This window comes from Hyla sarda, chromosome 11 (assembly GCF_029499605.1).
Source record: "Hyla sarda isolate aHylSar1 chromosome 11, aHylSar1.hap1, whole genome shotgun sequence".
Classification (NCBI taxonomy): domain Eukaryota; kingdom Metazoa; phylum Chordata; class Amphibia; order Anura; family Hylidae; genus Hyla; species Hyla sarda.
The window spans coordinates 90,979,404-90,994,223 of NC_079199.1; the positions used below are offsets into that span (position 1 = coordinate 90,979,404).

At 44.3% G+C, this 14,820-nt stretch overlaps 1 protein-coding gene across 1 annotated transcript; it reads left to right on the top strand.

The window, feature by feature from the left end:
* The first annotated feature begins 11,487 nt into the window (after positions 1-11,487).
* On the top strand, positions 11,488-12,417 carry LOC130294915 (olfactory receptor 12D1-like). The gene has a single exon (XM_056545066.1). The coding sequence runs from the start codon at positions 11,488-11,490 to the stop codon at positions 12,415-12,417; it is 930 nt and encodes a 309-aa protein (XP_056401041.1).
* Positions 12,418-14,820: the final 2,403 nt, after the last annotated feature.

Here is a 14,820-nt window from a genome sequence, read left to right on the forward strand (position 1 = left end):
AAGCGTTTACTTGAGTGTGAGATATCTTTGTTGTTTGGTGTACTAAGTTTAAGTGAGGTAAGTACACTTGAGTGATTAGTTTGAGGTACTATGTATACATTACTACTTGAGAGGTCAGTCTTTGTACCTTAAGGGTGGTTTTCCCTGTGTAGACCTTTGAAACAGACTCAACACCACTTCTTGACTCTCAGGAACCTCATCAAAGGACAATTCTCTAGAAACTTCAATTCCGGAGGGACCAGCTTGAGGGCTGGAAACAGGAGTCATATCTTCTACAAGACTGGAGGGACCCATGAGACTTGGTGAGGAGAGTCTTGAAGTACATGGAGCTGTCACTGGAGTACTTGGAGCTGTCTCTGGAGTGCAACTGGTGCTGGGCGAGGAGACCAAAGACGGTTGGATGGTAGCTGGACACGGTACGCCATAGAACATTGCAGGCTGATGAGGGTAGAATAATGGATTGTCCATTGTGGGATGGATTCCCTCTTCTGGAACATACTCTCTCATTGGCCTTGCTTCTAGGGGAGCAGGAGAAGGTGGCTCTGGCAAGTCATCCTTCAAACACAATTTTATCCTTTTTCGGTGGACCACTTGTGGTTGGAACCCCTCCTTCTGTATTTCATAAACATCCGTGTCGGGATATGGCATTGCCGTAATAGTGTAAGGCTCTGTCTCCCATAGAAAATCCAGCTTATGTGAACAAGGAAATTTTCTGAGCCTCACTTTGTCTCCAAGTTGCAGTGGCTGAGCGCAGGCATGCCGATTGTAATCCTTTTTTTGCCTGTACTGAGCCTCGCCCATTTTCTTTTCCACAATGTCTTTAGCTTCTTCGATCCTCCTTCGATGATCAGAAACCCAATCTTGAGAGGTTTGAGGGGAGTTATTGAAAGGTGCTTGTAATCCGAAGACTCTATCTTTGGGCAGTTGGCCGTGTCGACCCATCATAAGGAAGAAAGGAGTGTACCCTGTGGAGCAGTGGATCGTATTGTTGTAGATCTCCAACAGTTCAGATAGGAGTCGGAGCCACTCTTAGTGTTTTGAAACAGATGGTGCCCTTAGCATGTGGATGAACACCTGATTAATCCTCTCACACAACCCATTGCCCTGAGGGTGATATGCAGTGGTCCGAAGCTTGTTGCAATGATGGAACTGGCAGAGTTCTTGAAATAGCTGAGCCTCGAACACAGTCCCTCGATCAGTGAGGACCGATTCAGGACATCCCAAGGGTTGGACCCATTGGCTGTAGAAGACTTGAGCAGCCATTCTGGCGGTAAGATCCTTGACAAGTACAACGACCACCCACTTAGAATAATGGTCCCCCATGGTCAGGGGATAGGTATATCCTGATCGGATAGGGGATAACTTCACGTGGTCCAGAGCAACCAGTTGATTAGGCCTCTCAGTATGGATGGGGTGTAGAGGTGCTCTTGCGTCCTTGCGAGGATTCTTGGTGACATTGCAGATGGTGCACTCGGCACACCACTTCTCAATATCTCCATGCATCCCCACCCAATAGAACCTTCTTCTGATGGTGGCCTCAGTCTTGTGGACCCCAGAGTGTCTCGACTGGTCATGACACCCCTTAACGACGCAGGACGTATATTTACGTCCTGCGCCGGCTCCCGCGATATGAAGTGGGGTCGTGCCGTGATCCTGCATCATACCGCATCGGTCCCGGCGCTCATCAATGGCCGGGACCCGCGGCCAATACCACACATCGCCGATCGCGGCGATGTGCGGTATTGACCCTTTAGAAGCGGTGGTCAAAGCTGACCGCCGCTTCTAAAGTGAAAGTGAAACTATCCCGGCTAGTCAGTCGGGCTGTTCGGGACCGCCGTGGTGAAATCGCGGCGTCCCGACCAGTGAGCAGGACACCGGGAGGGCTCTTACCTGCCTCCTTGGTGTCCGATCCCCGAATGGCTGCTCCGTGCCTGAGATCCAGGCAGGAGCAGTCAAGTGCCGATAACGCTGATCGCTGCCATGGTAACCCATGGCAGGGATCTGTGCAATGAATGAAAGTGGGCAGTGCTACAGCCCTCAATGAGGGCTATAACACTGCAAAAGAATAGCGTAAAAAAAAAGTAAAAAATATGTATTAACCCTTTCCTGAACAAAAGTTCAAAACACCCCCCTTTTCCCATAATAAAAAATTTAACATGTAAATAAAAATAAATATAAACATATGGGGTATCGCCGCGTGTATAAATGTACGATCTATAAAATTATATCATTAAATAAACCGCACGGTTAATGGTGTACGCGCAAAAGAATTCCAAAGTCCAAAATAGCGTATTTTTGGTCACATTTCAAACCATAAAGAGATGAATAAAAAGTTATCAAAAAGTCAGATCAAAACAAAAATGGTACTGATAAAAACTTCAGATCGCGGCGCAAAAAATGAGCCCTCACACCGTCCCATCCCCATAAAAATAAAAAAGTTATAGGGGTCAGAAAATGACAATTTTTAACATATACATTTTACTGCTTCTAGTTATGATTTTTTTCAGAAGTATGACAAAATCAAAAGTATACAAGTAGGGTATCATTTTAACCGTTTGGACCTACAGAATAAAGGTAAGGTGTCATTATTACCGAAAAAAGTACTGCGTAAAAACGGAAGCCCCCAAAACTGACAAAATAGTGTTTTTTCTTCATTTTTGTTGCACAATGATTTTTTTTCCTGTTTCACTATACATGTTTGGGTAAAATGACTGATGTCATTACAAAGTAGAATTTGTGTTGCAAAAAATAAGCTGTCACATAGAATTTTAGGGGAAAAACTGAAAGAGTTATGATTTTTTAAAGGTAAGGAGGAAAAATGTCAAATGAAAAAACAGAAAAACCCTGAGTCCTTAAGGGGTTAAGAACCATGGCTGCGTCCCTTCAAGGGACTAAGATCTGATGCAGGCGTTCTCCGGAGATCGGATCCAAGGAATTTCTACATAGCAGTCCTTTGTGGAGGAGCAGGCGAGTTCTCTGTCGCCACAACCGCTTCAACTCAAAGTCCCCTTGTGCCTTGCAGAGCCTAGTCGGTACTTTCTTTTGCAGTAGATAGTGCAAGAGATCTCCCATGACTCTACTCTCATCTTGCAAGGTCTTCCAGGTATGCAGATCTTCGGGAACCTTAGGAGGCCCAGGTTCGTCACCTTCTTGAGCTGTCAGAGCACTCTGACTCATGAACCTCTGGTAAAAAGGTGGCATCTTCACATATTCCCACACATCTTCCATGGGGGGTTCCTCACCAGGAGCCATAAGGGAGAGCACATCCGCTTTGACATTGGTCTTGCCACTCCGATACTTGATGTTGAAGTCGTAGTTGGCCAATCTAGAGGCCCAGCGTTGTTCAATGGCTCCCAGCTTAGCAGTATTCAGGTGTGTCAATGGATTGTTTTCGGTGTAGACCGTAGAAGGGGTGGCTGCGAGATAGTCCTTGAATTTTTCAGTGACCATCCAGACCAAAGCAAGAAGTACTAGCTTGAAAGAGCTATAGTTAGCATAATTTCTTTCTGCGCCCCATAGGTGCCTACTGGCATAGGCTATAACTGTCTCCTTACCATCCTGTATCTGCGACAGAACAGCCCACAAACCTTCAAAGCTGGCATCAGTGTACAGTCGAAATGGCTGGCTGTAGTCAGGATACGCTAGGATAGAGGGTTCAGTAAGTAGGCACTTCAGGGCCTAGAATGCTATTTCCTGGTCTTCAGCCCACTGTATCGGGATTCTTCCATTGTAGTTTTTCTTCGCAACTCCCCGCAACAGAGCAGTCAGAGGCCCAGCAATTTGAGCGAAGTGAGGGATGAACCGCCTGTAGTAACCAGCAAATTACAAAAAACTCTGTATGTCACGTGCAGTCCTAGATGTAGGCAAATCTTTCACAGCACTCACTTTATCAGGATCAGGTTGCACGCCTTTGGCACTGACGACATGTCCAAGATAGTGGACTCTTGGTTTCAATAAATGGCACTTGGAGGGCTTGACTTTCAGTCCATGTTATATAAGGACTTGAAAGACTTCTCTGGTATGTCCGAGAGTAGACAGTGACATCATCCAGGTAAAGAAGAACACTTTGGAATTTCAGGTGTCCAATGCATCTCTCCATGAAACGTTGAAAGGTGGCCGGTGCTTTGCAAAGTCCAAAGGGCATGCTTTTAAATTCAAAGAGCCCCATCGGGTCACAAACGCCGTCTTCTACCGATCTTCCTCGGCCATGGGTGCCTGCCAGTATCCACTGGTCAGGTCTCAAAGCAGTGCGGATCCCAAAACAGTGAGGGACTCTTCTATCCTAGGAAGAGGGTAGGCATCTTTATAGGTTACATCCTTTAACTTTTTGGATGACTCCTACAACCTGGTCCACCAGGGTTCCACAGGGCCCTTGTTGGCCCCCTGAGCAGCCTGAGCAGTCCACTGTCTAGCAACTTGCGGCTTTGAAATAACATCTCGGGAATCCAAGTGGTGTAAATGGGCTATAGGAGTATACTTGCTTAGTCTGGTAGTGGTTTGGGATAGGTTAACCACTCAAACCGGGTCTCTCCCATTTCTTACAGTTACAAGGCTTCTAACTGCGCGTACCAAAGGGTAGTCCTCTAGTTGAATGGGTTCCAAGAGTGCCTGGTAATCTTGGTTCTTCACCCCTGGTCGGGCACGGCACCAAATAATAGTCTCCGTCTGAGGTTGCAGGGTAACAGCCTGTATGTCTTGGATTCTTACACGGCAGATCTCCCCTTGAGGGTTGACAAACTTCTGTTCAGCTTGGAGTGTCCTGAGGTGGTGTTGTGCGGCTCGCTGGCCAAAGGGTGACATGTAGGGAAGAGAAGCATGCAACGAGTTAACTATGTCATCAAAACAATGTCTCATGATGTTCATTCCTAAAATAAACTCAGCTGCATGTTCGTCACCAACACTAGTAACAATAACACCTTCTCCCCTAAGAACATGATTCTCTACTTGTACTGTGGGCTCCCAGTAGCCATGCCTGGGTACTGGTTTCCCATTTCCTGCAATCACCCTAAAGTCTACATCATTAGGTTCGCACAACATTTCAGGACCCCAATATTTGCAAAACACCCCTTGGGGAATAGTGGACACTGGGGACCCAGTGTCGATCAAAGCCTGCAATTTAATCCCTTCTACCACAATTTGCACATATGGGCAAGGGGAAACATACATCAATAGTCCTATTTTAGTGCTGGTCGATCCTGGACCTTCAATGGTTACTCCTGGGATGCGGTCCTTGACCCCAGGGGATGTCATTGAGTCCCAGGTGGCGTCACAGGGGGAGTACTAGGTGGCCTGGTAGGGTGAGGGGCAGGCTTTTTAGGTGGAGGTGAGCTAGTTCTGCCTACCATCTCTTTAAAGGCTTTGGTCAACTGATCAATGTCCTGCCGCGCATGTTGTATGTCAGTAGCCCAGGGACTAGAGGGAGTCGAGACAGTCGCAGGCGGAGGAGTGGTTGCGGTCGGGGCCGAGGCCCCCTGGGAGTCTGCAGAGGGGGGCCTAACTTCTTCTGCCTCGGGCCCTGACTCAATGACCTTAACCCCTTAAGGACCAAGGACGTACCGGTACGTTCTGAGTCCTTTCCCTTTCTGCCACAACGTGGGAGCTCAGGGAGCTGTTCGGGATCGCCGCAGCGAAATCGTGGTGTCCCAAACAGCTGCAGGACACGAGGAGGGTCTCCTACCTTGCCTCCTGGTGTCCGATCGCCGAATGACTGCTCAGTGCCTGAGATCCACTGGTTTCCTAAGAGAAACCAGTGATCAATGTAAAAGATCAGTGTGTGCAGTGTTATAGGTCCCTATGGGAGCTATAACACTGCAAAAAAAAAGTGGAAAAAAAAAAGTGAATAAAGATCATTTAACCCCTCCCCTATTAAAAGTTTGAATCACCCCCCCTCTCCCATTTAAAAAAAAAAAAACTGTAAATAAAAATAAACATATGTGATATCACCGCATGCGGAAATGTCCGAATTATAAAAATACATTGTTAATTAAACCGCACGGTCAATGGCGTACGCGCAAAAAATTCCAAAGTCCAAAATAGTGTATTTTTGGTCACTTTTTATATCATGAAAAAATGAATAAAAAGTGATCAGCAAGTCCGATCAATACAAAAAGGGTACCTTTAAAAACTTCAGATCACGGTGCAAAAAATTACCCCTCATACCGCCCCATACACGGAAAAATAAAAAAGTTATATGGGTCAGAAGAAGACAATTTTAAACGTATAAATTTTCCTGCATGTAGTTATGATTATTTTCAGAAGTACGACAAAATCAAACAGATATAATTAGGATATAATTTTTATCATATGGACATACAGAATAAAGAGAATGTGTAATTTTTACCGAAAAATTTACTGTGTAGAAACAAAGCCCCCAAAAGTTACAAAATGGCGTTTTTTTCAATTTTGTCTCACAATTATTTTTTTTTTCCATTTCGCCGTAGATTTTTGGGTGAAATGACAGAGGATGTCATTACAAAGTAGAATTGGTGGCGCAAAAAATAAGCCATCATCTGGATTTTTAGGTGCAAAATTGAAAGGGTTATGATTTTTTAAATGTAAGGAGGAAAAAACGAAAGTGCAAAAACGGAAAAACCCCTGGTTTAAGGGGTTAATGGCTAACCTCTTGAAGGCTGGGAAAGCCATATCGGGGTTCTGTGCTGCCAGCATCCTAAGTTGGGCCCTATCCCACTTATTCTGTGCCCCATCTATGAACCGGTCCTTCAGCACTCTTTTACCCTGATCGGGTGTAATACCATCTAGCTTTTGTACTGCTTCTAAAGCGTTCTGCAGGGCTACAGCATAAGCCCGAAAAGTCTCACCTGGCTTCTGACGTCGCTCATACAGTCTCAGACGTACCTCAGAGGGGGAGTGAGACTCATACACTTGATAGAGCCCCTCAAAGATTTTCTCTACTGTAGCCTTGTCGGCCGGTGGTCAGGTGCGTACCTCCTCTAATGCAGGCCCTTGCAACTGCCCTGTAAGTAACTGCACCTGTTGATGAGGGGGGAAAGCGTAAAAACTGAAGAGGCTGTATATCTTCTTCTTGAAGTCCCTCAATGTAAAAGGGTCACCGTTGTAGTTTGGAAGGATGGGATTTCACAGGAAGACAGGTGCGGCAGCAGGGGTTCCTGAGATGAGTGCAGAAGCTGGAGGTGAATCAGGTTGAACTTGTCCTGCTGACTGTGCTGGTCCTGCTGATGAAACCACCGGAGCACCACCATATTGCTGAATAGGAGGTGCAGGTGCCGCAGGTCCTGGAACAGGCATTAGAGAAGGTCCTGGAGGCGGAGCAGGTCCTGGAAGTGGTATTAGTGCTGCCGGATCCAACATTTTGGCAAACGGAGTTGGCCCTTTAAATGAAGCTCCGGAACGTCGGTCCCCTTATGAGACGCAGCTGTTCTTTAATCTGGAACTTGAGTGCATAGATCCTGAACTTGAGAGCGCTGATCTGGAAATTGAGTGCGTTGAGCTGGAACTTAAGTGCGACGATCGGGAGTTGGAGTGAGTCCAGAAAAGATCTTAACTTAGCGATCAGGTACTCTAGGGTTTTATACTGTGCTGGCTCTGTAAAGCTTTCAGTCCCCTGCAACACTCTGCGTTTCTTTGCTGTTCTGACTGTGCTTTTCTGTAGGTCTTCTCTTTGAAATTTCACCAAGACTGCCGCTGCGGCTCTGGAGACCTCGGTGGGCGGAGTTTCAGGATCACGCGCGTGGGAAGGCCCAGCGCCACCTTTAACCCCTTGCGCTGTGAATTGCGGCTCTGCTGTACTTTTCGCCTCCCCCCTTACTTTTTGTGTGCACTTTTTGCACACAGCACCAGAAACACAGTCCCGTAGCTTTGAATGAGATTCACAGTACATAAGTAAAGTCACTTACATGGGGGGAGTACCCTGTTAACAGTGGCAACAGCTGTAGGCACACACCCGTATCCTGTTCGTGAGATGCCAAAAAGCTTTGTGATAACCTGGTAGAGTAGGGTATAGTGGGGTGTAGCTGTGCAGTTACTAAGGGTGCTTGCTTAACCCATTCTATTCGTGACACCAGGGTGAGGGCTATTCTCTGTATACTTGTCCTACCGCCACCCTTCCCAAGAGCGATAGGGAAATAGTAAATAATTGATTGTCCACAACCGGAGATTTGCAGAAACTTGTCGGAACTTTTACTGAAGATTTTAAGCAATAATGAACAGGAACAGTCCATACAACAGAGTCTATTAGAGCTTGACAAGTGGTTGGGACCTCATGAGACTAATGAACTTAGGAAGGCAATTGTTGCGGTGATCCACTGGATTTAGGGGTTTCGATTCGGTCCAGTAATCATGCTAGCTTTGGCGGGGATTGAGATAGAAAAAAAAATGCTTTCCAAGATCCAGTCCCCCACAGCTCCCCTCCATCGTCTTCTGTATGTTTCCAAAATGAGCATTGTGTGTAAGACCTGCCCACTCAGTAAATCACTTGTTGAGATAGGACACCACTGTGGCCAATAACTGGCTGAGCTGGCAGGTCTTGCTCCTAGTTTCCAAAGCAGGAAGAAGAAATAAAATTGCAAGACCAGACAGAGGGGAAATGGTCCCGACGGAGACTGGGGCTAGTTGAATGGGAATTCAAAACTTTTTATATTTTGTAATTCTTTGCAAAACATTAACCTTGCTAATATACTTCATATATTTTTTTTTAATCTCCTTTTGATAGAAATCATGGCTTATAAAAAGACTACCATCCAGAACATAATCCTGTCCAGCGGCAGCATCATGTTTTTCCCAGCTGAAGCACAGGCAGGGACAAAATCCACTAAGTAAGGGCGGGAATAGTACTTTGCTCAGTTTAGTCCTGTCCTATTTGTCAGACTGCACTATGAAAACGGAGAGAAGGGGTTTACAAAGCAGCTTGCAATGATTGACAGAAGAGACCCAGCACAGCACAACAGACTCTGGGAGGAAGTGAATGCATGTTGAGTAAGGGCAGGCTCAGTGCTTGCCTTGGACACGCCCCTTCCTGAGCAGTGGATGTCAGAATGAGTAAGCAGCAGAACACAGGGATTTGTGAGCCTAACAGAAGCTAGACACATAAAAAAGACATGTAAAGCTTCTGCATGACCTAGTGAGTTACATATATAAGCTTTATTTTTTCTGTCATATGAAAGTTAATTTTTTTTCATCCCACCCTAGCTCCGTATTATTATTATTATTATTATTTTTTAAAGACTGAATAATTCTTAGATTTTTGGCGACTATTGATATGTACTGTATTATTGTAATAAATAGCTAATTATCTCATCTAATTCAAGCTTATTACATTGTCCACTGGCTTCTCTTTTGGGAGCACATGGCTTTGAGGGAATGCAGTAAGGACCCCAGCTAACAATATTCCCAGAGAGCCCTGTTAATTGTTTTACCAGGTTAGGTAAATCACTATATATATTACAGGAGATTGTGTTTAGTTACAGAGGTCCCTCCGGTGATTGAATCTTCATGTCAGAGGCATTCTGTAATGATCATACGTACCATATTAAGGATCATCTTGATCTGGAGACATGGGACACCTACTGTAAGATACATTTGTATGGAAACACTTTTCATCACATCCAGTTCTTACAGGTACAATAAAAATCTAGTTTATTATTGATTTCAATTTCAATAGCACTAAAATACATCACATTTTTCTTATTTTCTATTTCATTACTACTATGTTTAGTATGCTTTAAATTTAAGGTTCCTAGCACACATGTTCATTAAATTATGTGAGCTGACCGACCTATCACAGCAATGCAACCTTATTTGGAATTGTCCCTACACTAAACAGGGATTTGCACATGCCCATTTACTTCACTTAGTTAGGAGGTTAGATCTATCCATCAATTTAACTATGTAGAAAGGAGAAGACTGTAGCACTCCAATAAGATGAAAAGTGAATGTGGCTTTATTCCAATTCAGACATCAAGGCAACGTTTCAGCTGCACGCAGGCAGCCTTTGCCTGCGTGCAGCTGAAACGTTGCCTTGATGTCTGAATTGGAATAAAGCCACATTCACTTTTCATCTTATTGGAGTGCTACAGTCTTCTCCTTTCTACATTGTGAAGTGTCTCCCGTGACCTGGGATTCCGGCCGTGTGCACCCACCTTCGACCTATATCTTGCAGAGTGCTGCTCCTTATCCCTTGTTTTTCATCAATTTAACTATCTATTTATCTCAAATCTATAATCTATCTACACTGCGGTTCAGTTGAATGCTTCCCATATGATATGATTATTGGGGAGGCAGACTAGGAAAAGTGCAGTTTTTCATGGCTATAAACTCTTCATCCGAATGGAAAGTATGTAAAATAGTTAATTGTTGGCCAGGATCCATAACAAAAAAAAGGAGATGCATCTATGGCTTCTTTTACAATGCCGTAACGACACGAATACTGCTTGTCTTTTTTTCCCGCTACAAAATAACGGCACCAAACAGACCCCATTATAGTAAATGGGATCAATCGAGAACAGTTATTGCCCGTTATGCCCCATCCTGATAACGGCTGTTAAAGGCTGAAGAAAAGAGAAGAGCCTAACGGCCGTTTAATGGCGGACACAACAGCAGTGTGAAAGTAGACTATGCTGATTTATGAAGCTGGAGAAGTCAGGAGACGAGTATGTTGGTTATTATGTAGTATCACGTTTTAACCTTTGTGGTAAAGTGTACGGGGAAGTGGGGTGTATATTTCACCTAGTTTCCTCAGCCAGGCACGATAAAGGAAATCCAGAAGGTTATATGCTGCTTTAGCAAAGTAGGATAGTGAGGTATCCTGATGTTTAGTTAGAGCTGGACAGGCTTAGGTTTTGTTGTTTTGTTTGCACTGTACTTTGTGCCTAAAATCATTTAAATAAACATCCTCTTGTACGTTTGAAACCTGCTGCCTGTGTGAAGACCCTCATTGCCGACCCCACCGTGAGAGCTGTTCCCTACACCTTTTTGATGGCATTCTGATGCATTGATATTTGTAGGGGTGTGAATCGCGATACTGTCATGTTGGCGATATATCTCTCGCGACTCGCAGCTGAGAAAGAACAAGATCCCGCGAGAGTTGTCCTGTGAGTGCTTATGTGCTCCTTCCTGTTTGTTCTGAGTCTGTAGTCTCGCGGTATCAGCCTGCGAGTGGGACAGAGCTGATAACAGGTACACTGCCAACTAGTGGTCAGGAGTTTAAGTGTTATAAAATAATAAGACAGACAAATAGGACTGTGACTCAGTGAGTGAAATACAGTAAATGTTAATTATTATAATTTATTAAAAAAAATCGATTCTCAGAATTTTAAAACCGATTCAGTATCGTGGAACAAAAAATCTAGATAATCGCGCAAATCGGTTTTTTCTTACATCCCTAGATATTTGGGTCCAAGCCTTTGACATATACAACTTTTATATATATACTTTGAAATATTTTTCTGTAAAAAATGTTCAAATAAACATATATTTTATTGTGTCTTTCTAGTTTTTTCCCCTATTGAGCTAATGGCAGGGTGGAATGGGACATCAATAAACATGTTCATCCTCATTGGCATAACCGACCTGCCTTGGCTTCAAAAGGTCCTCTTTGTTCTAGTTTTCTTCTTTTACATTCTTGATGTATTGGGGAACCTCATCATTGTGTGTATAGTGATTCGGGATCCTTCTCTTCATTACCCAATGTATTTCCTCCTGGCTAACCTTTCCTTTGTGGATATCTGCTTTTCCTCTATCACAGTTCCCAAGATGATGGTTGGGTTCTTCATGGAGAACACTATTTCTCTTCAAGGATGTGTCGCACAGATGTATTTTTTTCACTTCTTGGGATGTACAGAAGGCTTTCTGCTGGCATCCATGGGCTATGACAGATATGTTGCCATCTGTAATCCACTACGATACAAAACTTTAATGCGTAAAACGGTGTGCATTCAGTTGGTGTTCACTTCATGGGTCATTGGCCTCACCACCTCCCTTGTTCATGCCATAATGACATCAGAACTTCCTTTCTGCAACTCAAACAAGATCAAACACTTTTTCTGTGATGTGAAACCAGTGATAAAATTGGCCTGTGTAGACACTCGCCTCAATGAGGCTGTACTGACTAATGTACTTGGGTTTCTAAGCACCAGTACCTTTTCCCTTACTATAATATCCTATGTTTATATCATCCTCAAGCTTACAAAAATTCGCTCATCACAAGGGAGGTCAAAAGCCTTTTCAACATGTTCCTCTCACCTGACAGTGGTCATTCTGTTTTATGGTACAGCTATGTGCACCTATCTAGGGCCTTCCTCAGAGGAGTCCATAGAAAAAGACAGGATAGCTGCTGTATTGTTCACCGTTATCACTCCAGCTATGAATCCCGTAATATATACTTTGAGAAACCAGGAGGTTAGGAAATCAATGAAAAAGCTCATTAAACATGAATATTTGTAAAGTATCAAAGTTCTTATGTGTGAAATGATGCAGTTGGGACTGTTTTACTAACTCCATAAAAAAATCTGACAACATTAATTAGGTTGTATGGGACAAAACAAAACATGAATATATTTGTCTAGAACAGAATTATTTGTATCTATGGGTTATATGTAGTATTGCATCTCAACAGCTACAATGCCCACTTTGGAATTACCTAAACTTCTGCATACATTACTGAAAATGTACCGTATATACTCGAGTATAAGCCAAGTTTTTCAGCACGATTTTTCGTGCTGAAAACGCCCCCCTCGGTTTATACTCGAGTGAACTCTCCGCCTGTCAATGCCTTCATCAGTGGTCTTCAACCTGTAGACCTCCAGATGTTGCAAAACTACAACTCCCAGCAAGCCCGGACAGCCATCGGCTGTCCGGGCTTGCTGGGTGTTGTAATTTTGAAACCTCTGGAGATCCACAGGTTGAAGACCACTGCGGCCTTCGTCATCATCCCCCTTTTGTTTTGTACTCACCTCCCCTCGGCGGGAAGTTAGGGTGACCTGGTCTGGGCCATCAATGCTGCAGGGACCGTCCGGTGGGGATGGTTAGTCGTTGCGGGCTGTCTATTTTCATCGGGGGGGGGGGGCCTCTTCTCCGCGCTCTGGGCCCGGCCCCAGAGTAGTGACGTTGTATTGACGCCACCGCACAGGGACGTTCATGCGCAACGTCCCTGTGCGTCGTCGTCAAGGCAACATCACTAGTCCGGGCCCGAAGCACGGAGAAGAGCCCCCCCTCCCCGGTGAAAACGGACAGCCCGCAACGACTAACCATCCCCACCGGACGGTCTCTGCAGCATAGATGTCCCGGATCAGCTCACCCTAACTTCCTGCCGAGGGGAGGTGAGTACAAAACAAAAGGGGGGGGGGGGCTGGATGATGATAAAGGCCGCAGTGTTCTTCAACCTGCGGACCTCCAAAGGTTTCAAAACTACAACTCCCAGCATGCCTGGACAGCCGATGGCTGTCTGGGCATGTTGGGAGTTGTAGTTTTGCTACATCTGGAGGTCTGCAGGTTGAAGACCACTGATGAAGGGATTGACAGGTGGTGATGATGAAGGGGGGTGTGATGATGGGGGTCTGAATAATTACATGGGGGGACGATGTATTTCCCACCCTAGGCTTATAGTCAAGTCAATAACTTTTCCTGGGTTTTTGGGGTAAAATTAGGGGCCTCGGCTTATATTGGGTCGGCTTATACTCGAGTATATATGGTACTTTGTTATCTAAGTCACAAATATAGAGAAACACCATCTAACTAAAATAATAAAACAAATTATTGTACTATTCGTGTTTTTAAAACACATTGAATACACATCTACTATGCAGGGAGAAAAAAGCAAGCAAACCTCTATGAGATCACTGACAAAACATGTTTCAATAAAGTAGATTATATGGGAAATGTAAGCTTCACAGGTGCTTTGCCCATTTAACACAGGGCATACAGGTACTTGGTCTCGTTTGCGGGGTTCAAACCGTTTTCACCAGCAGAGAATGGGTTAAACCTGGTGGGACCGAGATGCAATGGGCATCCAGGACCCACGGCTAATGCTGGGCACTGCTGATCGGGCCGATGCCCAGCATTAACCCTTTAGACACAGCGATCAAAGTTGATCATGGCATCTAAAACGAAACTGAACTAATCCCGGCAGCTCAGCAGAGCTGATTGGGACTATCGCGACAAAATCGCCATGTCCCAATCAGCTTACCGGACGACGAGAGGGCCCTCACCTGCCTCTATGTCGTCCGTCGGTGATCTGCTGCTCCATGTATGCTCAGCAGGCTAGAGCAGCAGAGAGCTGAGAACACTGATCAATGCTATGCTATGATATAGCATTGATTAGTATATGCAGAAGATTGTATAGTGGGGGCTGGGAAAAAAAAGTGCAAAAAAAAAAGGTAGTAAAAGTGAATTAACCCCTTCCCTATTAAAAGTTTAAATCACCCCCCTTTTCCCATTTAAAAAAAAAAAAATGTAATAAAAAATAAAAATAATCATATGTGGTACAGTCTCGTGTGTAACTGTCCGAACTATTAAAAGTTAAGCTTAGCTAAACCGCATGGTTGATGGCATAAACTTTAAAAAAAATACCGAAGTCCAAAATTGTGCATTTTGGTCACTCCATATACAATAAAAGTATTAATAATAAGCAATCAAAAATTCCCATCAAAACAAAAATGGTACCAATAGAAATTACAGACCACGGCGCAAAAAATGAGGCCTGTATGGAGAAAAATAAAAAGTTAAAGGGGTCAGAAGATGACAATTTTAAAGATACTAATTGTGCATGTAGTTATGATTTTTTTAAAGTAGTAAAATAAGACAAAACCTACATAAATTGGGTATCATTGTGATCATATGTACCTACAA